Genomic DNA, 25234 nt, shown 5'->3' with positions numbered 1-25234 from the left:
AATATTTTACTGTGCCAATAAAAATATAGTCGTTCCTCTAATAACAGAATTACTTCAACTAGGTTTTTATGTCCACCTAAAAACTGTGTCTTATGCGCAGTCATGTTTCCACAACTTGATGCTGTGTTGTTGGTAGCCTCCAAAACCTTTTTCAGTGCTTCCCCTCAAATTTAAGTATACCCTGGGAACTGCTATGTTGGTTAGTAATTGCTACATTCAGCAAACCAAAGATTCCTACAAAAAACATTCTGGGCTTCGCAGTGGAAAAGCAAAAATAGCTTCTCAGAGTAGGGCAATTTGGAGGTTTTCAGTTTTTGAGGGGATCCTGGCTGGGTTTTGTGTAACCTGCAAGACTTGAGTAGACTGGAGTAAGGTGCTTTTTTGGAATTGGTTTACCCTGGCAGAGAGGGAAGCATAGGCTTGCTGTGACAGGGAACAGCATAAACCTGCTGGGAAATCTGTTGCAAAGCAGCTAAAAATGCATCAATCCATCCTGAGCTGTACCCAACCTGTCAGCCATTCCTTGCTCTGCTGTGACTGTTGCTCTGCAAAGCATCTCTTCCTGCTTTTTCCTCGAGTAGCTGGGAATTCCTAATGGCAGGTGTCTGAAGGCCACATTTGCTGGTTGCACTAGTGAGGGGTGGCATTGGCACACAGGGCTTGTGTGGGGAGGGACATTTTCCTTCCGGCTGAGTGATGGGACTCAGCAGCTCCTCGGGGTGTGTGTTCAACATTATGTGCTTACTGATGGTTGAGGGCAAAGTCCCTGCAGGAACAGTGTTCCAAGGCCCATATTGTTGGATGATTGTGGGTTATAGGAATAGATTGCCAGCAAATAGACTTTGCCCTTGAAGTTGGAGTAATTTCTACAGATTATGCTGTTTTGTTGTGGTTTTTTAAGAAGAATTAGGCTTGACATGGGGGAAAAAAGTGAACTGGGATGTTTTGTTACAGATGGAGATCCTGTTATGGCACTGTGTATGTCTGTGGAGGTCTGATTTGGGGTTTGACCTTAAAAGATCAAAAACTTGAGCGCAATTTAAAGCAGAGTTGGAAGTGGGCAGAATGACTTCATTGTAGGAGAGGCCACTGCTTTTGCTGTTTTACTTGATTTTTGTCTCAGCATTGAGTTGCAACCACAGAATTGGAGGCAGAAGCCATTTTCAGATGAGAAAGAAGACAGGGATAGGTCTTGAGCAGAGCAAGTCAGATCAGAAGTGTACCTACAAGTGAAAGAGGACTTGACAGTGCCTGAGTATCCAGTATGTGAAACTCGAGATAAAGTTGAGTACCTGTTTCTGGCAGCTAAGCCTGGTTTCTTAAGCAACTTAAATATCTGTAACTGTCACTCTTCGTCTCACAGCACTATGTAATATGTTCCTATATGGCAATAAAGGACTAGATCCACTGTATTGGTGAAAATAAGACTTTGCCCAGTTTGATACCTGCTTTAAATAACAAATCATATGTGGTTAACAAAACTTACATTTTAATACAACTGAAATGTGTTCTATTGTGGTTTTAAAAAAGTGTATACAGTATTGGAGATTATTCTTCTAGCTTGAAGCTGCCTACAAACACACAGAATATCTGTTCTCTATAGGACTTACTACAGTCTCCACGGACCTTGACCTCAGTGTCAGGAGTATGTAATGAAGTGTGTGAGCCTCTTGAGGGGCTACAGTGTGGTTGAACTTCAGTAGCACATAGAGAATGGGTTATTTCACATAGATATAGTATTGCTGTTAGCTGACAGTTTTAATATTGAAAGGAGTACTTAGTTTCCCAGTTCTTAGTACCCAGCTGACTGCTCCAGAAGCCTTAACACCGTTCCCATGAGTACTGTTTGCTAAAGCTTGTCTAGTGGTAAATAGGAATTCTGGTTCCAGGGCTCTTAATGCCTGAAATACCAGCACACCCAGTCCACAGAGACCTGATCTCAATATGCAGAAATAAGTTCATGAGCAGCAGTGGTTTCTTCCTGTCGTTTATTTTGTTTTTATTCTTGGTTCGTTCTAGGAACACTTAAGAGGAAACAGGAGAGCAGTGGCTACTTATTCCCATATTTGGTATTGTTCTAGACAAAATGAACATCCTTCACTAAAGGAGAGGGGTAATACAGTGTTTCTGGACAATCTGACCTACCTCCAGCCATGGCTTAATCATGGCAGAGTCACACTGGATCTGTTTTCTTTTCAGCTGTGCAGTTTTCTGCGTGGAGCAACAGTGTTGCTGAGCAGTTCAGCAGCACCAAAGGGGTGCATTAAGATAAATGGGACTGAATCTTCACAATACTAAAAGCCTGTCTTTACAGTTACAAATCCTTGTTCTCAGGTGGAGCTTCCATTGTTCTACACATTAGTAGTGGTGTATTTTAAATGATAAAAAGAGCTGGAATTAGTGGAGGTTACTAAGTACATGTAGTGAAATGAACACTCAGTCTTTAGTGGAAAAGGAAAGAATATTTAGAACATCAACTCAGTTGCACCTCCTGACTTGCTCTCTGATTTTTTTCCTGAGACCTGTACTTGTAAAGGTTCGTGTCTTCTGTACTTCAGTACAGATTTGGGAGTGAGGAGGGAACCATAAGCCTTAAATCTGTTTTGTTAAATGGTCACTAATAAAGCTAATATATACAGTAGTAAATACACTGTATTTCAGAAAAGCATTGTAATCACTAGAAATGTAGTCCCTACTTCCTGCTGGAGTAGCTGCCTTACCTGATTCCTTGCAACTCACCAGTAAAAAGATAAACTAATGATGGCAGATTTTGATCTTTAGTTTAGAAGTCCTGAGCTTGACATTTTTGTTTTAAGTATTGCAATGTGTACTTAGACTAAATAAATGCAGCTGCATGTCAGACTGCCTAAAATTAAGCTATTGTGGATACAGTCTTGACAGAACTAAAAACTTCCAGTTCTGGATAAGAAAGGAATGTCTGAAATCCACCCAGAAGAGCAGATCACAATGCACAACTTTAAATCCCTGTTTCAGTGCCATAGGATAAATTTATAGACTTAGCTTTTTTTTTCTAGTCCTGAGTGTTTCTTTTGAGAAAGGAATTTGAGAGCTGTTTATTCTGAAAACAGTGTTAGTGGTGTGAAAGATGACAAGTGCTGAAGCAAGTATATTTGGGCTGTACTGGCAGCACAACCTGTACCCTTAATGTATAGGCAGGTACTTCATAAACCTTCTGCCGTCACTGAGGGTTTTCTGAAGGTAGTAGTTTGAATGTTATGGAGAAGCATGTCGTTACCACAATTAATGAATTAGTCATGAGGAGCTGTTCAGTGTGACACACCTCGAGAGTGTTCACCTAATGAAATCAGGTTTTCTTTTGTTGAGATAATTTCCTAATGATACAGCAGGCTGAGGCGTTCTTGCACCTGAGGCCATTAGGTAACTTTTTCACTTGACTTGTCCCATACATGGGGCTGTTTTCAGACCAGAATACATTTACAATTAAGCACTCAGCAGGCTTACCCTGCCACTGTATGGGGGGGGTTTCTTTGTGGCTGAGTGTGGCTGGAGTCCAGCCTGGGACTGGGAGGGACAAAGCCAACGGAATCGCTCCCGGCGGTTTGATTGTAACCCACCCACTGCGGTTTGTACTGGGCCTCTGATACTCGAGAATGGTTAAATAGCTCGTAACTTAGTACGAGGGAAAGAGACTTCAATCACAAATACGAGTAGTAACTTTCTACTGTTCTAGAAGCACTTAAGGCTCTGGGGAGTTCTTCCTAGTCTGCACTTCAAATGTGTAGGTGGAGAGTCAGTGATTGTGATGTTAACTACCTGTTGGGAGGCAGCTATGCTCACGAATTTTGCAGCTGAAGCAGACAGTGTATTATTGGAAGACTATCCATTTTTATTTCAGATTATTTTACCTGATGTTATTTTAGCTGTATCTGATTATTTTACAATCAGATCTTGAAGTTAGAAGTCAGGATTGCTGTGGCGGTTTTTAAATTTATTTGTTGGGGTTGGTTTGTTGTTTTTTTCCCCAGGGCTCTGCAAGTATTTTGTCATTCTGCTCTTTACAGGTGTGGAGTAGTAGATTAACTATAAAATACTAATCCTGTTGCTGTTTGCTCATTGAGACTGCAGGTGTACAAACAGGAAAAGAAAAAACAAAGGGGAAGTTAATATTATCTGATTGCCAAAACAAAGAAGCACCAATTTAGTAGCTAAAATTATGTTCAAGCTGGTAACAGGATACAGTGAACAATGAAGCTACATTCTGTAGCTAATTGTGTCCTTTTAGGGCTTGTTTTGCAATTATACTTGACCAATTGAAACTCTTCAGGGGAGTAGAAATCTACCTCATTTAAATTTTTTTTTTTTTTGCATGATACCTCAGTGAGATGCTTAGTCACTTGGTATTTTTGAAGACTTGGGAATATATTCAAGAACTAACACTACCTAGTTTTTTTTAAAGGTGGTGTTTTAAGTCAGGACATTGCAAATATTAGAATTATCAGATGGGAAGAGTACTTTTTGTTTTTTTTATTCCATCCATTTGCTACTGTAGCTGTAATGAGACATACAGTTTTCCCCTTTTTTCCTATTCCAGTCTCTGGTGTGACTGTTGAGAACCTCACTGAAGTACCAAAGCTGTGGAGAGCCTTTGTGATCACTGTGGATGATGTTTTGTTCTTGTGCTATTTTAATAAGGACATACTGGGGTATATATCTAAGGGGCATGTTCCTAACACCTGCTCTGAGGAACCTGAATTATCTACAGTGTGTGAGGGGGCTGGACTCCTCTGCTGGTTTTGACAGATGATATGTGCAAACTACATTGTGCCCCCTGTGATGGAAGTATGACACGGTCCACAGTAGGCTGAGTGACAGATCCTGCTTTCTCCAGCAGGAACAAGAATAGGGGAAATGTATCTAAGCAGGAATGGTGGAATGGTCTGGGCTGGCAAGATGATGGGAGCTTTGTCTGATCCAGGCAAGCTGCTTCTGTTTGCAATGTGAAGTTCTGCTCTACCTTGGTACTACTCTTTCTGGCTGTTTTATGAGCCTTCAATATTGCTGATGGAATTGGTTCAACCTAACACCTTCTCTGAGTCTAACCTTGTATAGGAAACCTGTGCTTGTCCTTCTTCCTGCTGATCCACCATGTGACTTTGAAATAATAGGCCTGACTCTGGTCTTACCTCTCATCTTCTGCCGTTGTCTTCCTGTCCTTCTACATCTTTACCTTTCAGTAAGCCTTCACAGAGGTCTTCTGTCTTCAGCTGCAAATCCCAAAGGGCATGCTGCACTTTGTTGCAGGCTTCTAGGGTGATTCTGGGACTTAGTCTCTTAAATGTTAAATAGCATGTTAATATGATGTCTAAGTTATGCTTTTAGTAGTAGTTCTAAACAGGCTTAACCTTGCTCAGGCAACAGTGTGTGTACCCTGGATCATTTTTCTGGTCCTTTTTAAAGTGCAGATTTCCATGGCATTACATACTGAAGGGAAACCTGCAATGAAACACGTTGTACAAAGGCAGAGAAGCTCTATTTTGTACTTTGCAATAAGGGCGTGGAGATCAAAGTGGATGTACAGATGTTATTTGTACATTTGTAATTCATGAACCTGGTTATGTGAATAAGTCATGTTATTGTTTAAATGCCTGTATATGACGTGATTTTAGATTAAAACTTATTTTTTATCTTCCTTGGAGTCCTAACAGTTACTGCTGTGCAGTGTCGGAGAATTTTTAGAAGTGCAATAAAACATATACACAATTGGTGCATTAGCCCTAAATTGGCAAAACACTGAGGATAGATCCCCGATAGAAATCCATGGAATAGCTGGTGTTAAAAAATTGCCTGTATGCCAGAGACCACAAGTGTGTTTTAGAAGACGCAAGAAAGCCTTTCTGTGATGCTGGCTGTTACTGGATGGTTAAAAATGCAGAGCATTTTTTGAACCTGCTGTCAACACTACCTAGAAGCAATACTACAGCTGCTTTAGAACTGGACTCAAGCCTTACTTGAAAAATGTTCCATGGCAGCTTTATTCCCTACAAATAGCGAAAATATCTCTGACATCTAATTTGCAAGGTGTTATCCCTTTCGATAGCCCTTCTGCTGAACCGGTGGGCAATTACTGACTCATCCATGACTAAATTGCTACTCTTCTCTCTTTAGAATTTGGGCATTACCTGATGCTCTCCCATGCAAGAACTATGTAAATCAACCCTTGCTAAACATTGAGATTTGACAGGAGCAAACTGCAAAGCAAGATAGCTGCAGGCTCTTTCTTACTGTGTTTCAGTGGAAACAAAATGATTCTGGCTGTCAGACATTGCACAAGGAGTATGCAGAAGCACACCTGCATATCTAATGGTTTGATTCTTTAATGCACAGATTTTAAGAGATGCTTTCATTAACTGGATGAGACATACTTAGCTGCACCACATAGTTTTTTATACAGTTGTAGGAGAAACGTTTTCATAATGTCTTGTAGGAGAAAGAAAAAGGCTCAGGCAGAGGGCTGGGATGGGAGAAGATCACATGCCTGATGTGTGATGTATTTTTTCACTATTGCTGCACATAGAGCTGTGCATGTTCACAAGGAGCCCTGTAGAAAACAAGCTTTTCTCAGTTACCTCTTCCAGAGTTAATTACTAGATTTCAAAAAAACCTGATGTATGGACAGTCTGGGGACTGAAATGCTTGAAAGGAGTGCTATGAGCGGGACCTTGGGGGGTCCTTGTTGATGGCCAGTTGGATATGAGTTAGGAGGGCCAGCTGTGTCCTGGGAGCATCAGGCCCCATCCCCATCTGGGCGAGGGAGGGGATTGTCCGGCTCTGCTCTGACCTGGGGTGGCCTCACCTGGAATATTGGGGCAGTTTTGGGCTCCACAATATAAAAAGATATTGAGCTATTAGAGAGTGTCCAAAGGAGGACAACAGATGGTGAAGGGCCTTGAGGAGCAGCTGAGGGCACTTGGTCTGTTCAGCCTGGTGACGAGGAGACTGAGGGGAGACCTCATTGCAGTTACAACTTCCTCGTGAGGGGAAGAGCAGGGGCAGGCACTGATCTCTGCTCTGTGGGGACCAGGGACAGGACCCCAGGGAATGGCCTGAAGCTGTGTCAGGGGAAAGTTCAGGTTGGATATTAGAAAAAGATTCTTCACCCAGAGGGTGGTTGGGAACTGGGACAGGCTCCCCAGGAAAGTGGTCACAGCACCAGCCTGCCAGGGTTCCAGAAGTGTTTGTACAACACTCTCAGGAACATAGTGAGACTCTTGGGGCTGTCCTGTGCAGAACTGGGAGCTGTACTTTTGTGGATCTCTTCCAAGTCAGGATATTCTATGATTCTGTGGCATCAGCCGGGATTTTTGAACTCCAAACCTGTGTTGCTATATGACCAACCTTAGGGCTTCAAATCCCAGCTTGTTTGCTGGAAGGGCTAAAGCATTCTATGCCTTGTGCCTTTATTCCCTTTTCCAGCATATGCTGTAAGCCCTGCAGGCAGGATAGCGTGTGCCCTCAGGTGACCTCGGTGGGGTGAGTGACCCACCCACCCCTTATGAGCACCAGTGCTGCCCCCAGGAGGTGACGTGGCTGTGAACTCTGGGCTTTCCCCTGACTTAACTCCTGGTCTACAGCTACTTCTAAATGCTTCACTAGTGAGAGGAAATGTTATGTTTTAAAACCAAACAGTCTTTCACTAAATTAAATTGAAGTGAAATCAATACACATCTGAAATGTTAAAATGAGATCTTATGGTACTGTATATAAAAATTCATTAGAAAACTATAAAGCTGGGTTATTCACCCAGCTATTAAAAAGCCTAACTCGATGAAGCATTCCAGTGCACACAGGCTTTGGGTTACATGTTTCTTCATTTAAACGCAACAGAACCTACGGGGGGGGGGGCATTTTGTGTTGCTTGCAAACAAGGTGCAAATTTTACTAAATAACAGTTCCTACTGGTGAGTTCTTTTTTATTTTGAAAAAATCTAAAGAAAAAACCCTGAGGTTTTCCTTAGTTAACATAGGTGATTCTAATAGCTTTTGTTAACTGGGTGTATTAACTATGGAGTGAGTTTGAAATACTAGAAATTGTATTCCCAATAGCAACATAGCAAAGACTTGCAGATTGGTTCAGTTGCTGGCAACCTTTATACCTTGCTTGTTTAAAAAAAAAAAAAAAGACAGAGAAAAATCTGTTTGTGTAAAGAGTTACTTTGGTCTTATTGGATTTGGTCTTATTGGACTTAGTTTTGTTGATACTCTTTTGTTTATGTTTGCAAAAAGTTACCTTGGAGGATATTTGAAGATCCATCTCTATAAGGAACAAAACAAACTGTCCTTCACTTCAGTGTGACTTATTAGATGGAATCTGTAATATAAGGTTTCTATAAGTCATCTGAAACGTACAGACAAGGAAAAAACCTTATCATATGTAAATTGTGTCCTTTTTTTTTTTTAATTTATAAAAAGGACACTATCTTTAAAAATGGATAGGCTACCTCCAGATTGTCTTTCCATGCAGTCCTGCAGAGACAAACACTCTTAGGTGGCCTAGATACTTTCTGCAGAAGCAAGGGGAGAATGATTTTCTTTTCAACAAAGCTTAACTAGGCATAAATAAAACTGGCAGGTTATTACAGATACCTGGATATTTCATGATTCTTTGTTCTTTAATTGTGTTGTTCATAATTAGAAGAATTTTGGTTTTGAAAGCCTCAATGAGTTTCAATATTTTAGGTGTTGAATAATTCATGCTAAACTTTGTTTACGCACTGTTTATGGCCCCAAAGAGCCTCAAGCAAGTTATTAGAAAAAGACTTTACCACATTCCTTTATTCGAATTATTCTCTGGTTAATAACAACATTTAGACACAATGATCTTGGCAAAATCTGAGCAGTGCTTATGTAAAACTGGTACTCTGCTGAGCTCAGTATTGTGTTCTTAGGGCTGCCCAAGTCTAAGTCAGGACTGGGAGCTGCCTGTTCTGAGCCATTCTGGAGGACCCCTGAGCTCTGGTTTACTCACTGCTTCGGAAACCAAAGGTCAACTGAGGCAGGAATGAGTATTGCTCACAGTTAAAAGGGGCAAAACCAGGCAGCTGGGGAGTAGGAGAATAAGCAATTATCTTGGACAACTTGAAAAAGGAATAAAGCTCTTTTGCCATCTACAGTGAAAGCCCTGAAAATGTACCTGTAGGTTTAGGATTACCCAGATGCTGATACAGCGTGTTGAGCCCTTAGCCCTGGGCAAGCCTGTAGAAAGTGTCAATGTTTCTTAAGCAGTTGGTTTTTGGTATCACTCCTGGAATGCTCCCAACACTTCTGTTTTCCTTCTGGCTCTTACTTTAACTTTTGGGTCCCTCAGTGTTTCTAGGTTGGGTGTGAGGAAGGCAAAGGAACTAGCATGGAAGGAAACTCTATTGGAAGGATTTGTCAAAGTTCATGACAATCCTGTGCAGAGGAATAGGAAATGAGGTGAAGTTGGGCTCTGGTGGGTACCTGTTCAGGGAATATCTCCACCCATCTGTGTGCCTCCCCCACGGTGGTGGAGCACAGCTGAGGGCAACACTCCTCCTGACACCCTGGTACAGCCTGAAGTACAGCTGGTACAGGTACAGGCATTGCCTTTGGGTCACATTTTTAGCACACTACTTCAAATTGTATTTCTTTTCATCAAGATGGAGTCAAAGGCAGCATTTATGGCACAGCTGAAAGACTTTGAGCTGCTCCTGTGGTCCTGACGGGGTCATAAGGAGTGTGTTGTTTAGCAAGCTGACACATAAGCTTAGAAGAAACATACTTGAGTGCAAGTTGGTTTTTGAGCCAGAATTTTATTTTTAAAGAAACACAAGTCTTGTCTGTAATATGGAGTGTAAAAAAAGGTAAAGCTTGCCTCTGTGAACTTCAGTGTAATGAATTGCAGCAGCCACAAGTGAAAGGATTTTGATAGTCTGAGCATCTGGTCGTGTCCAGGTTTTTCAGGGGTAGAAGGAACAAAACAGTATTCACTGAAGAGCTGTCTTGTCTGTATCAGATGAAAAGTGATTCAGCTGGTTTTATTTTATACTTTATTGTTTTTTTCAGTTTATGTGGGTTTGACTCAGAGGTCAGAATTCAAATGAGCCCAGAAGTTGAAAGCATCACAAGCATTTAAGTTTAATGTGTGTTCATGTCAAAGTCCTGCAAGCCAGTCTTCAGCCACAGTTCAGTATCTAAGACTTAAGCTGTTTTTCTCAGTTCCCCTAATTTTGAAACCTTATGATTTAGCTTGAATTTCACCTGTTCTGGATTTTCAGCATTTTACTTAAGATATAGAAATGGAAAATTAGAGGGGAAAGAAAATGCAGCATCACACTGCACCACTACAGATATTCTTTCAAATAAAATTAGGGCATTTATCTGCAGTTGTCTGCAGCAGTTTTTCCTGAAAGCCGACACTTAGCTTTTCACTTGGTTTCCCCTTCAACAGAAATAGTTTGAAATCTATGTATATTTATGATGCTGATGCTGAATTACAAAGTCTAACAGGCATTGCAGAATTATGCAAAAGACCAGATTTCCAAGTTGGTGGTAAAGTTGCAGGTTTTGTGAAACACAGCTTCTTTGGCATCTCTGCTCAAAGCATGATTATGCCAGTGCAAGATCTGTGAGAATGAATCTAATACATGTCCTGATTGTATCAGCTTCTCGTAGCAAATCTGTGAAGGATGGTAGTTTGCAAATAATGTGCTTGTTCACACATCTGGTAAAACCTATAGCTATGAATATAGCTGGATGTCCAAATTAGTTTTCATTTACCTTTCTTTCTTCAGTAATAATTTGAATGCTAGATATTAACTTCAAACAGTCTAACATACTAAAAAAAATTGAGGGGAAATAGTTGCTTCTGTGCTAAAATCTGTTTTTTATAGACTAATAGGAACTATCACTTTGCCTGTTAAGTGAATTTCTGCCCACAGTTAATAAAAGAAAGATGCTGGAGGTGTGGGGATCATATACCTACACTGGTACAGCCCAGGTAACACCCATGGAGGCCCAGTCTGATGGCTGTTGATGGTTACATTAAAAATGTTGGGCCAGACATTTTTCTTACATATTTCAGTTAATAACCATGGTGTTCCACTAGAGTGAAATGAAGTCTTCGTACTTCCAATGCATTTCTGTGTTTCCATCTTTTTGGGATTTCAGCTGCATTGGCAGAATGCAGTGAGCTAGTTAGGGGAGAACATGTATATGAATTTGTAGTTTTATTTTGTTGAGTGACTTATGAATTATTATGAAAATATGAAAGTCTACAGAGCCAGGATAAAAGCTTAATACAAATTAGAATAAATAATTTGAAGCATGGGATCTGACAGGAAGAAGATATGACAACTGTATGAAATCTTAAGAAGGCTGGGTTATTCAGAAATATGTTCAAAGACTTGCATTCTTCTCCTGTTGACTTGGAAGATATTGTAATAGAAGTGAGTGAAGTAAAACTGGTATATTCATTGAATGACAGTAGCCTAGTTATTCTATACAACCAAAGTGTGGCATGCTGGTTTTTAACATAGTTTCTTCTCAAAGCTGCCCTGGACTGAATAATCAAAGCTGCTTTAAAAAAGTAATGGCAAATATTAACTTTATGAATAATGTGCATGTGGAAGATAATCTGGCTATGGGAGTATATCTCTTATGGACAGTCAATGGGACCTGCTTGCCCTGGCATAGTGTAATTATTGGTTAAAGTGAAAATAAAACCTTGACAAAGAATGAATCTGTGAATGAAGTTGTCTCCTGACAGAGATGAATGTACAGCTGAGAAACTGGGTTAATTTCTGCTTGAGTCTTCTGCACAGGGTGTGAGATTTGTTGAGCCTGATGCTTCTCACAAGGTTTTGCTTCCTGTTGTTTTTTGATTAACAGCAGCTTTTTGGGAGTTGATGTGAACTTGCATATTTGGTCTATTGCAAAGATGTGTAACTAATTCCTGAGGTGGAATGCTCGAGGAAACTCTTGTTTGTATTTATGTAATAATTAATCAAGGAAATGTTTATATCTTCATATGCTGAAATAATATTAAGGTTGGATTCTTTTAAAGAGTTAAATTAAAGGTTTAATCAACATATCAATTACCCTGTCTCTCACACTGTCTGAATTAAAATTTGATTTTTGCACGAATATCAAAACATGAAAGCCAATAAAAAGGACTGGGGTTGAGCCACCCACCTGTTACCACCCAGGTGCCAGCTCTGCTGTAGGTGAGTGAGCACCACTCCCTGAGCCTTTCCCTGCTGCTCTGAGTCAGTGCTGCTGCAGTAAACAGGAGTCCTCTTGGAGGCCTGGAGCTTTTGCTCTTTACTCAGCATTCTGTGAAATTAAAATAAACATAGAAAGCAATTTTTACATCAGAACCTCCCCCACTGTGGAGTTCTTCCTGACGCCCCAAACAAGCTTCTCCAGCCTCTGTCCCCAGTGAGAGGAGTTGGCAGCTCACGTGTGCAATGGGGATATTGGTGTGTAGGGAGCACTCCTGAGTGAGCAATAAAAACTCTTCACTGCACATCCCACGTCCCAGTGCCACAGCTGTCCAGTGCCACGGGACTGGGTACCTGGAGCTCTCCTTGTTCAGGTGTTCCCCCCTGAGTGCAGTGACCTACAGAGAAAAAGAGTCTCCAGAGCTCTACCTCTGATCACAGACCAACAAGATTATGCAGCTCTCTAATCCAACGTGAAAGTAGATATTCTTGAAGCCATCTGATTGGGAAAATCCTATGTTAACCTAAGAGTGCATCTTGGAATTCTGCAGGCAGGTCTTTGGCAAATAAACTGTTTATCACAGGCACCACCCTGGTACACAGAGCAGTGATTGTCTTGTATTGATTGCCCCACTTATCCCAGTTGAAACTATGCATACAGGAGGGCAGGACCCAGTTGGGAAGATCAAAGCAAATATCTCAAAAATTGGTGAACTTTAAACCGGTGACCACTCTGGTGCCTGGGCTAAGAAATGAGCAGTTGACTGCATGTCTTACTTTTAATGTCAGAACAGTTAAATGTTATAACTCTGAGCAGTTCATTGCACTAATAAAGTTATGTGGTGTCAGCACAAAAGTGCTTTTTGGTACATGCTGTTGAAAACCCAGTCTTGGCCACAGTCATCTGCTGTGTTGCAGCTTTTGCAGTTTCATCATGCCTGTTGCAATAAAGAGTGTTTTTCTCTGGCCTGAACTGCCACAGGCATGTGATGACATGACACTCTTCACTTAAAAAACCTGAGATTTATAGTCCCTATGGTTTGTAAATAAGTTCAGAAAATGGCTGTCTTTATACCTAAAAGGAAAAAAATAAAAAACAAACCAAGAAGACACTCAACTGTAGTTTTTCCAAATTATTTTAAATTTCTGTGTAATTCAGAAGGATGTGCTTATTTTAGAAATCAGTCTTTCAATTTCTGTGGAATTGCTACGTACTCTTACTCAGCTAGATGAAACTGTTAGCATAAAAACATCTTGTTTGATATTCTTGGTTAAAAACAGTATTAAAACAAGTTCTATAATCTGCCCAGCCTGTTGTATTCTTACAGCCCATTAGCAATTGCTGAGGGCAAACACACTCACCAAAGTGCAGTTGTTCAGTAATTTATTGAGAAATGTAACTAAAAATACCAGCTGTAAGTATTTTTCTGAGAGTATAGTATCTTACTGCTTATAATTAAACATCGACTTGATTATGTAAACATTTGTTGTTGGGAAGGAGATCTTTTCAGTCATTGGAAAGTGCTGGTGACATCATTAGAGATTGATTTGGTCGATGCAGACACAGTGTATTTACTGTAGCTGATACTCTTCAGCTACAATGGAGTACTCCCTAAATGGTATTTTAACAGAAGCTGTTTTATTCCCTGGAAATTCTACAAATTCTGTAATGATTTCTACACCTTTTAATACTTGCAAAAATGTGTTGATTTATCCTTTCATCCTTCAGCCCTTACCAATTTAAATACTAAGTAGTTCAGAAATACTGCCATGCTCTTAATTTTGCATTCTGCATAGATAAAAGGAAGCAAAATCTGCAGCTAAGGATAGGGCTAAAATAATTGGTTTTTTACTCTATTTTTTGGAAACGAGTGGTGTGATGCAGGGAGGCATACATGGAGAGCCTGGGCTAACCAGCCATTAAGCTGTGTTTGCCAGCTAACTTGAGCTACCTTTAGTCTGCTGATGGGAACAGCAATCCCTGAATTATCCTTGGAGGCTCCAAGAGTCTCAGGTGGCACAGAAAAGGCGTTTTCCAATACAACTCTGTCACAGAGTTGTCAGCCAGGTGTACTGCTGGGGACAGACTTTGGCCTTCAGCTCTCAGTTTCATGTCTTGGGAATATCAGTCTGATCAGGAAACAAATATCTGCATTTTACCATGAAACAAAAGGGTCAGTAGAAGGGGGGAAAGGAACAGCTGCAGCCTTACAAAGAGGGCAGTGACTGAGCAGAAAGGAATTCACTGGGGTGATTGTGGCCTGTGAACATGGTTTGGTGCTAAAGCCCGAGGTTCCAAAAGCTGGGAGATGGGGCAGGGAAGTGAGTGCTGCCATCAGCAAGAACGGGACACGGCTGGGATGGCATTTTTGTGATATGCCATTGGTTTTACTTCCTCCCAAAATTTCTGCTGGCACCAGTGTGAGCACATAGCACATCACCAAAACACTGCCAGTGTGTGAGAGCCTGGTCCAGGCACAGAGCTTCTGAGTCACACTGCTCTCAGATTCCTCCCTCTGGAAAGCAGATGGCCAGCTCCCAGTTGACTTCAGTTTCTTATTTAGTTTCAGGATGATCAAAGAAAATTATTTCCAGTCCGATGCTGTAGGAGAGGCAGTGGCATTTTGTCTGAACTTACCAACTGAGTTTTCAAACTATGTTTTTAAAGACCATAACACTACTACATGTATGATTGCTTAAACCCATCTGAAACCTGTTTTTAATGGAGAAGAGTGACAGATACAAAATCTTTATTACACATTAAGGACTGCTACAGCCAAGGTGAAATTGTTTGTTGTAATTTTTCTCTTGCATTTCCTTAAATTGCACAGTAAGTATGTACGCATACAAACTGCCTATAGAATTTACAGATGAAGAGTTGGTGTGCATGAGTGCTGCTCAGTGCAAGGGTTGGAATGGGAGGGGTGTGTGATGTGTGCACACACGTACATTGACTAGATGTCGCTATTGAAAGGCCTGTCCATAATCCACCAGTCACAGGAAATCTTGCTGCTCATGCCACAAGGAACAAGTCAAACTTAAAACAGCTCAATAATTCAAGTAAGACAGTTAATGTCTAAGAGCAAATCAACCATATTAAGGAGTTAACAGTATTGCATTTCCTTAGGAAAATTATTTCTTGGAACATCAGGAGACAGTCACCCAAAAAGCCGTGGGGTAAGCAGATCTGAGTTTACAGTTCATTAACTACTTCCTGCTGTCTGCCCACGGGCTCTGTAAGTTGTGTCAGAATCTTAGGCACGTTACCGTGATCTGCTCTTGAGCTCATTCCTGTCCTTATTTCAGTCTCTCAAGTAGCGATGCTTTTTTAAGAAGAATCATTCAAAACTTTTAGTGAAGGTTAATACTGATGCACTACATGAGCCTCACAGTCAAACACTGCAGTAACTCTTTATTTTGGTAATGTTCTGGTATTTATCTTCCAAGAATGCCAGTGTCATTTCTGACTCCTGAGAGTGTCCACACCCTGCACACCTCTCCGTTTCCCATAACTCGTGTTGTGCTACAAGCCTGCATTTGCTATTCAGGTGAGCAGGCTCTGGTTTCTGTCTCGTCTGCTCATCCCTGCCCTGGCTGTGCTGGTGCAGGAGGTGATGGTGAGGAGCTGCCCTGGGGCCCTGCTGGAGCAGGAGCATCTTCACAGGAGCACCTGCACAGGAGCTGGGCAGAGCAGGAGAGCTGGGATCTCCCACAGCCTGTGACCAGCTCTGGAGTCAGTTCTTCAAGTCACATGGGCTGAATCCACCCCTATATGAGACCAAAAAGTGAGAACTGGTGGCCTTTCCCTCCAGAAATCTTTTTCTCACTTTTATTTCCCTAGCTGTGTTTTTTTGGATGTTAACCTTCTAGTAGTTTCCATTCCTTAATGCAGTTTTGGTATTTTTAAGATGTATATATACATTTAAGATGTATAAGATGTCTATTCTGCTACCAGGTGCTCAATATTTTTGCTTTGCTGTTCCCTCAGATCTTCAAGCACTGATTTTTGCTTCCCTTAATGTTTCCCTCATGTTAAATTTAAATATATGGCCTTTTATCTTTGTCCATCTCGCTGCTTCTGCTGTCTTCCTTTAATTTCCTTTCTGAAATATGCTCACATCATTGCAGCCAATATCTCTGTTTTTTCCAACATAAGATATACAAGAGCTGTTTCAGAGCATTTTTGTCCACTGTGGCTCCTCTGTTTTGATTAACCCACTCGAGGACCAAAAGAAGTATTTTTGCTATACTCTCTACTGAGAACAGCAGACCCTTTCACTTTATAGAAACATGTGAAAGATTCTCTAAGTGGATTATAAAAGTTTGCTAATTTTGATGGATGATATCACTGCAAAAAGTTGTGGGTTTGTTTTCTTGTCAGCTGGAAAAACTGATACAAATTATGTATGTGTGGCACTGGTGATGGGCCTCCACTGGTAGAAGCATTGATGTCAGAAGTAAATGGTGTGCAGTATTTCAGTTTGTGACATCTCCAGTTAAGATAACGTGTGTGTCTCATTTAGTATTGTATTCATAACACTGATGTGAGTAGATAGATTTTGTGCAATAGTACTGCCTTTGCTAAAAAGGGAAAGAAAGGGTCGTGCTTGTGATCATTTGACACTCTTACTCCCCCGTGGAGGCTGAGAATCCCTTCTGCACTGTGATGGGAGATTGATGTTTGCTACTGAAAAAAAGCTGTCAGAGATTCAGAGTGGCAGTTCTTCCCTTCATGGGAATGGAGAGTGGTTATTGATGGTGTGTAGGTTGTAGCCAGAGTTCTGATGGAGAAAGAACCTCGTTTCTCTTTCTCAGGGGCAGAGTATACAGTCTCTTCCGATCCCTTGTTTTTAGTGCTTTATTTTTAGACGTACTATTTTTAAACAGCTTGAAATACAAAAATATTTGCTTTTTTTTCCAGTTAAAAGAAAACCCCGTTGTGACACAGCATGACTCAATCTTTTTATAGCCACATCAAATACGTGTTGCTTAGGATAATGTAAAAATATAAAAACAATAATAAAGGCAAAAATGAGAAACCAGCAATTGCTACGGTAACACAAGGCAGAGGACAGCAAAAAGAAATTCTGTAAATAAATGTCTTATTAATATTTGTTATTCCAAACAAAATAATTATATGCTTTAACCATATTATACTGCCAGTACCAAAAGTAGTACAGAAAGTATAGACAGTACTTAGTACATAGAATTTATTTTGCATGCCCCCTCACGGTGTTAATGTAGCAATTGTCCTAATCTCTTAACAAGTGTGTGTTAAGGGGGATGTATGAAGTGAGAGTAGAGTCAGTTTTTTGGGTTCCTTAGAGCCTTGTTTTGATGCTGAAGGTACTGGGGATTGTTTTGATGCTGAGGTGTTGAGGGCAGTGCTGCCTGATCTGCAGCCCGGTGGGAATGGTGTCTGTGCTCCTGGAGCACAAGGCTCTGGAACGGTAGGCTCCGAGCTCACAGGGTCGTCTTGTGACTCATAAATATTATTCTTGTCAGTGCAAAGCAGATCTGATTTTGAACCTAAAACAGCAACCAAATGAATAACAACAGCTGACAGCAATGTGGTACACGCCTTTAATTCCAGCTTTGCCAGTCCAGCCTCCACTCCCTGGGCAACATCAGGCGCTGGGCTGGAAGCTCAGGAAGAGCCTGAGGGAGGCCTGGCAGCCAGGTTGTTCAGCACTCGTGTTTCCACTTCTGTGGCTTTTAGCAGCCTGTTGAGATGTGTTTTTGTTTTGGGGTTGGTTTTTTTTCTCGTGTGTGTTTTTCCTAATCTGCCAAGCTCATCTTTTTCCAGCTGCTTAGGCATTGTGTTAGTGCTGACACAAAGACTTTTATTTGCTTATTTATTGTACAGTGAGATCACATCTTTCACTGAGAAAACCTGAGGGAAGCCGAGTTGGTGTTTGCTGACATCTGACCTGCACAGCTTGGCGAGGGCTGGACCCTGAGGTCTGTTTGCCCAGGTCTGACCAAGCCCCAGGGGAGCTCTGTTTGAGTCACAAGGTCCTCTCTGGGGACATTGGCTGTGGGGCATCCCTGCCAACCCTTGATCTCCTGGCTCTGAAGTGCCTACTGAGAACTGGGATTTTGGAAGGAAGGACCTGAGGAGTCCAGGAGATCTGGCCTGTCTCTAGAGGATCCCTCTGAAGAGGAGTGGAGGGAAGAGTGTGTTGTGTGATGGGCAGCAGGGGGCAATTATCTGAGTGAATTAGTCTGAGTGCTCCCTGCAAAGCAGGTTCATGTTTAGGTGGACACTGGGTGATTAGCTTAGGTGTAAATTGTCTCCAGATTAGAGAGATTTTTATCTGGATGGTAGAAAGCTCTTGTTAAAATAAATTCTCAAGAAATACGAAATAAGAACAAATCATTGCAATGTGGACAATTGAAAAGCATGGTAGTTTTTAAGTATATATCCTTGACCTTCAGCAGATATGCAACCTGGAGAAAGATGAAAAGTTGCTTTTACAACTGCTACGATGTGGAGTTTTTTCAGATGATTGATGTCAGGAAGATATTGTTTTTATTTCCAAACTATATAAAAACCAGTTAGTTGTTAGCTGGACATGGTTATAGTACCAGTTGGAAGTTACTGAAGTTGATAAATTCGGGTTAGACTCTATAGTCATTGCTCATGCTTGGAAGGGCAAGAACTTGCTAGTGGGTGGTGTCCTGTAGAAAGAGCTCTCCCTGTTTGGTTGCCCAGACCAAGGAGGTGATGATGGTCATTGCAGCTGCCCATCCTGCTGGGGTTGGCTTCCTGGAGGAGGGAGGGTGAGAGCAAAACCTAACCACGGCTGGTTAGGCACTACTAAAGCTTGAGCTAATTTCTAGATCCTAGAGAGAAGTCTGACAATAATCTGGTGATGATTTGCTGATTCTCTGCATGTTTGCGTGTTAGGCCATGTTTTGAGAGTAAAAGGGTAATTCCAAACTACTGATAGAAGCTGCCATTTAGATTGTGTTACAGTATTAATGTGAACTACTTGGTGCCACCACTTTCAGCTGTCTTCCCTGCTGTTGCTTTCTTGGATATTTAGGCTATTGCCCCTTTATTAAATGTCTGCACTGTGTGCCATGGGCCTATGATCCTGTAGCGCTCAGGTTTGATCACTGCTGCCCATCAGAGCAGGGCAGAGCTGCTGTCAGGGGAGCTGGGCTGCCCTGGCACTGCCCCTCCTGCTTCTATGCTGACTCACAGTGCTTTTGGGAAAGAGCCCTTTGCCCTGGTCGTGTGTGTGGATTAATCACAACAGTCTCTGAGTTGTATAAAGCTACTGTTCTGCAGACAGTGTGCACATTTTCCATATATCCCATGGCTTTGCAACTTTTGTCCTCTCCTCATTGAGCTCACTGGGTCTGATGCCAGCTTCCAGTGGGAAACTTGATTGTTTTTCTAGTCTCATTTACACATTTTCTGTAGCTTACTCTATTACCTGGTACTAAAACACATTCTGTATAGGTTTGTGAACTATGTAATTATCCATATTAATTTTGATACTGGACCTTTTTGTCCCTCCTACCAGTTCCTTTTTCCAAGTGCAGTATCACAAGTAGCTGATGAGTGCACTGAAGGAAATTATGCTTCTCTCTTGGACTTCTGTTTTCACCAATAACCAGACCTTCAACTAATATTTTCAATCACATGTTTTATAACAATTTCCAAAAAACTAATTGACTCCTTCATTTTCTCAGTGCTTCCAGATCACTGCTTCCATTGTACAGGTATAAAATTGACAAAGTTTACACAAACTAAGCTAGTTTAAGATTATTATTTTATTGAAGCTCCTGTAAGGTTGTGGATGTTCAAGAAAATTGCTGAGATTGTGTATTTTCAGACATGCTTACCTTCCTTACAAACTATATTTGAAAGCATTCTTTTGTTTCAAGTTTGAAACTGTTCTTCACTGGTGTGAGCAGTGATGGAGCTGCAGCCGGAGACTTAAGAGAAAACACACATAAAGCTTACAGGTTCTGTGCAGTCTGCGGTATTAGAATGGGCATGGATTTAGTGCAAGTTAATTTAACTTGTGATAAAAATCTAGTTGGTCCTTGGTTTTTATGTCCTTGTTTTTCATCTCAGGTTGACATGAAACCAGTCTGTAGGCTTGACTTATTTAATCTGTAAAATTATGCATTCTTTTATTCTGCAAAATACATTATAATAATTAATTGCTTGTTTTCTGGTGAGTATGACTTGATCCCATATAATGTACATCAGAGTAGTGTAGCTAAATCACATTGTTAGAAATTGTGGTATTTAAGAATGAGGGGAGTTCACGGAATTGGCATTTTGTTGGCCACATATTCCTTGACAACACACTCGATAGCTTCTCAGTGTAAGATGTGCTAATTCCAGCATCACTAATTTCAGTATTGTGTAAACAAAAATTGAAGTAGAAAAAGGCAAGAGATCAGAACTCCATTAGCATTGTCTGCTAGGCTCCAGGAAGCAGGTTTGGGTTTGGAGAGGAGATTTACAGCTGAATTAACAACCTTCATGTCGATTAGATTTAAATTTGTTTGTGGGTGTATCCATAGAACCAAACTGCTGTTCAAATCAGCTGGAAAAAAACAGATTTTCATTTCAAGTGGTACAGCAAGAAATGTCACAAGTTTTCAGCAGCATCCTGAAATAGTAGTCCCTGTGTGTGGGGAGAGAATATCTATTTAGATGTCAGTTAAGCCTGGTGACTAACAGATCAAAAGGGGCTGGTAAGACACGCAGCCGACAGGCTGTGGTACGTAATTTGCAGAACATCCCTGAACACTTAGTGCAGCAGGCTCCCAAATTCCCTCTGAGTAACAGCATGCGTGCAGGTTTGACTTAAAAGACTGTAAAGGGAGAAGAATTCACTGTGGTGGTGGTGGTGGTAATTATCCTCACTGCTAATAGTTGCACTGTAGGAGTGTAATTTTTTGCATCCTTAGCTTCAAATAACTGCATCTCAGTTGGAATAATTGGGGTTTTTTTCCGCTGGATTTAAAGAAAGTCTGCCATCTGAAACCCATTCTGTGTGCAGACAGTCACAAAACCCCACGGAATTGCTTTCTAGTTTTGGAGGGCACTGCAGTTCTTTAACAGTTCAGAGGCAAGTCAGTTGACATCATTTGTGTATGCTTTTATGGATTGCCTGGATCAAGGAATAGGATTCAATGAAAGAAAAATATTTGGGAATTTGGAATTTGAATAATGTTTTTTTCAGTTACCGAATGCTGATGAGAAATGTAGTAACCTTTGTGATGCTTGTTGTGCTTCCCTGCAGGGCAGCAAAGGACACTACAGGTACCACTGGCAGAGCCACAATGTCAAGCAGAGTGGAGTGGATGATATGGTCCTGCTTTCCAAAATCACGGAGGATTCCATAGTGGAGAACCTAAAGAAACGCTACATGGATGATTATATTTTTGTATCCTTTGTTGGTTTTTCTGGATTTCTTTCCCCACCCAAGGACGTAGGGCGGCCCAGTTCTAGTTCCTTTTCCATCTGAAGAACCATTGCGACGCTTTGAGGGATGGGGAAAGGGAAACTCCAGGGGTTTCTCAGGGGTTTTTTCAGGCCCTGAGCCTGGAGGGGAGAGGTGCTCCCCCTCCCCCCCCCCGCACGTGGCCCCATGGCCGGCAGGGAGACAGGCCACAGGACACCGGGCGTGGAGAGGAGGCAAGAGAGTGTTTATTGTTGGGGATGTTACATTTATAGGGTTTAGGAGGATTCACAGAGTAACCAATTAGAAGTCTCAAGGGGTTTACAGGAACACCCAATCACAGGAAGGACTTAACAAAGGCCAATGGAAAACACCTCAGGACACCTTCCCAGGACATTCCTACATGGATAACATGGGGGGTGCTGGGAAGAAGAAGCATGTGTTTGCAAAGACACCACCAAAAGCCATTTTAAAACCTGTTTAAACCACAGTTTTCCCATATAATGCAGGTTTAATGCTACAGGTTTTGTTGGGGCCTCCTGGACTTGCTGAGCCAATGTGACACTAATGATGTGTATGTATTCTGCTTAAGCAGATTACTCAAAGATGCTGAACATTTTATGTGACAGTTCACCTGAGATAAAGCAAAGTGCTTTGTCAAGTGAGCTAATTATGACGGTTGAAAATAAGATCACAAAAATTATTTTAAGGTATTCTTTTTGATATTTGAATTTTGTTCTTGTCAACATTGAAGATAGGCCTGTACCTTCATATATTTTTTTATAAATATATATAAAATATGTATTTATATATGTACATGACCCCTGAAGTCTACTCTAGTAATGCTTCTTCTTAGAGCAAGAATTAATAGGTTTAAGGTGTATATACATTTCTTGATATCATGTTATCTTCTATAGCTCCAAAATTCTAATGCTTTCAAAATAGCATTTCTTCTATGGCATAACCCCATTTACAACTTAATCTGGAATTGTTAATACTGTGAATCTGTGAATACTGTTAATATTGCTGATGGAAACAGGTGAACATGTCAATATCTGTAAATCTTCAGTGTTCTCACCTAAATTTTTTTTTCTGTGATGAAGGAAAATGTGAAAGATTTAAATACCTGACCATATAACCTAACAAGGAAAACAGACTTCAGCACCCAAGGTTTGCCTTTTAAAAAAAAAATTCATATGAAACCAATTCCTTGAGATAAGAATAGTCACTGTTTCCTTTTCAGCTTTCACAGTGTAACATGAGCTGCAGTAATGAATTTGGTAAACACTAGTCAATGATTATGGACTAGAAAGTTATACTGTTACTTATCTTGCTGTAATCAGGTTTTAATACTTACTAGTTGTATCCGGGGAATAGTTTCCTTGATGAGTTTAACATTTTTTAGCAGAAAGGGAAGGAAATGTAGCATCTTAGCATCTCCTGGCTTCTTTCATATGTTCAGATGGTCAGGAGCTACCTAGCAGCACAATTTAGCAAGGACTGATAAAGGAAAATTTGTGTTGCAGTTGTGTTGCCATTTCCATCCCAAACTACAGAGGTTTCTAAAATGTGTGTGGGCATGGGTTTGGATCCTCTGGTCGATGAAGTACCACACTATTATTAAATTTGCCTTATAGAAACATGATGAGGTTGCACAGTGTTTGCCAAACTGTAGTACTGGGACAAGCTATAGAATTCTTCCTAATACCAACACGGGTGCTTTTGTCCTCATGGAATGCTGCATCTTCCATGCAGTGCATTCACAAAGGCTTCCATTCTCTGTGCTGAAGAAATGGGTTTGTGTTTTTTTCTTATGAAAATAGATTGACACGAAGGTGATCTTTCACTGAAGCAGGAATAAGTATGTTTTCTAAGGGTGGGTCACACAGGGGGATCAGAGTTGTCCCTTGTGTAGGGAGAAAGACTCCTTTTGCAGTTCTGCAAAGGCTTTTCATTCTAAAATGAAGATCATCTCTTGAATGTTTCAGTTGTTTGTGTGTCCACCATGAATGAACATTTCTCAGTGCTACATTGCACAGAGATGACCGAATCACCCCAGAAAATGCTGGCATTGTTTACCAACAGAAAACTGTCACTTTGAGTGTTTATACTGACACAATGAGGGATTGATTTGTTATATTTGAGGCCCAGATGTTGTCACTCCTTTTGAATTAAATTAAAAATGCATGAAGAATGCATTTCAATTTAGTATTACAGAAATGATGTTCATTGAGTTTATGCTTCTTCTCTAGCACATCACCTTTTGTGCTGTGGCACCACGATAATAGATTCTTAGACAGGACAATTCAGCAGGATAAATGTGTTAATTTTCTTACTTTTGTAAAGCTTAGATAGCAAGTTTGCCTATGAGCAATTCCAGGTTGTTAAATGAAACCTACACTACAACATTTTGGGCTCACTGGTGTGGGGACACTGCTAACTCCCAGCTCAGAGAAAATGATCCTGACACTACTGTACGTGCCTGAGAAGTACCATCAGTTGCTTCCTCTATGTGCACTACAACTCCAGAGGTTGCAGAGGTATCTAAAGTTTCTAAAGTTCCAGAGGTTTCTAAAGTATTTTGTAAATGCAGAGACCTGTAACTGAATGCAGAATAGTGAAATACTATATTGAAAATGTAGCCGAAAAGCTAATAATGGTTTGAAATTTAAGTGTCTGTGAATGGGGCAGCCTGCAGGAGAGAACTGCTGAGGACTTGTCATAGTTACCCTCATAAAATAACACCACACACTGAATTACCTCATTCCCTGAGCTCCCCACAGCACAGGCAGCTGAGTAATTGTCTGATTTAGCTCAGCAGTGGCCGTTTCCCCCCGACTGTGCTTGCTCAGCAGTGTGTCTGTGAGATCACACTGTGTCACTGCACTAAATTCTGCAAAGGTCAAACTAATATTTTCTACTACTTACAATGCAACCTTCTCAGTTACAGAGTTTTAGTTACTCAGTTTAAATATGCAATTTCCTTTCTGTATTTTTATTCAAGTCCTGTTTGGGTCTTCAATACATGTTTCTGTGCTTAACTTGTCCTAAAATAAATATTTTGATGATATAAAAATATGCCATTGAATTATATGGTTTTGTTCTTGTAAGCCTGCTAATTTGTTTTTTATTAACAATTGTTGTAAGCTGTGGAGTTTTTTACTATTATTTGAAGCTGTGCTGTATTATGTAATAGGTGGCAAAGTTATTTTGTCACTACTAGTGAGATAATACTTTATGAAACCAGTTAACCTTAACTTCTTCTGAATGCAGACATATATTGGCTCTGTTTTAATCTCTGTGAATCCTTTCAAGCAAATGCCATACTTTGGGGAAAAGGAAATTGAAATGTACCAAGGAGCAGTAAGTAAAGGAGTATAAAATGTAATGCAGTATTCAGGGGCTTGGAAATGCTGGTCTACATAGTTTAACACTTGGAAGCATTTATTTCTGGGGTTTGGTAGCATTGTACTGGCCTGGCAGAACTTGGCAGATATCCATTATCATATCCTGAGTCTTCAAAGTGAACTCCCTGGCACGTAAGATTAGTATTTCAAGAAAATCCTTATATTGATCAGC

At 40.7% G+C, this 25234-nt stretch overlaps 1 protein-coding gene across 4 annotated transcripts in view; it reads left to right on the top strand.

Moving 5' to 3' along the window:
* MYO1E (myosin IE) overlaps positions 1-25234 on the top strand; it is a 112272-nt gene that overhangs the window by 40707 nt on the left and 46331 nt on the right. For all 4 annotated transcript variants that reach the window (XR_003527830.1, XM_027644438.1, XM_027644437.1 and 1 more), the window contains exons 2-3: positions 21497-21640; positions 24929-25018. Coding sequence is in view for 3 of the 4 variants with exons in the window: in XM_027644437.1 (XP_027500238.1) it covers positions 21497-21640; positions 24929-25018 (234 nt within the window). In the remaining variant the exon portion in view is untranslated. The remainder of the gene's footprint in view (positions 1-21496; positions 21641-24928; positions 25019-25234) is intronic.

The sequence above is a fragment of the Corapipo altera genome, unplaced genomic scaffold (genome assembly GCF_003945725.1).
Source record: "Corapipo altera isolate COAL_440 unplaced genomic scaffold, ASM394572v1 50, whole genome shotgun sequence".
Lineage (NCBI taxonomy): Eukaryota > Metazoa > Chordata > Aves > Passeriformes > Pipridae > Corapipo > Corapipo altera.
Note: the sequence above shows the minus strand (reverse complement) of the source record. Positions and strands in the feature narration are given on the sequence as shown.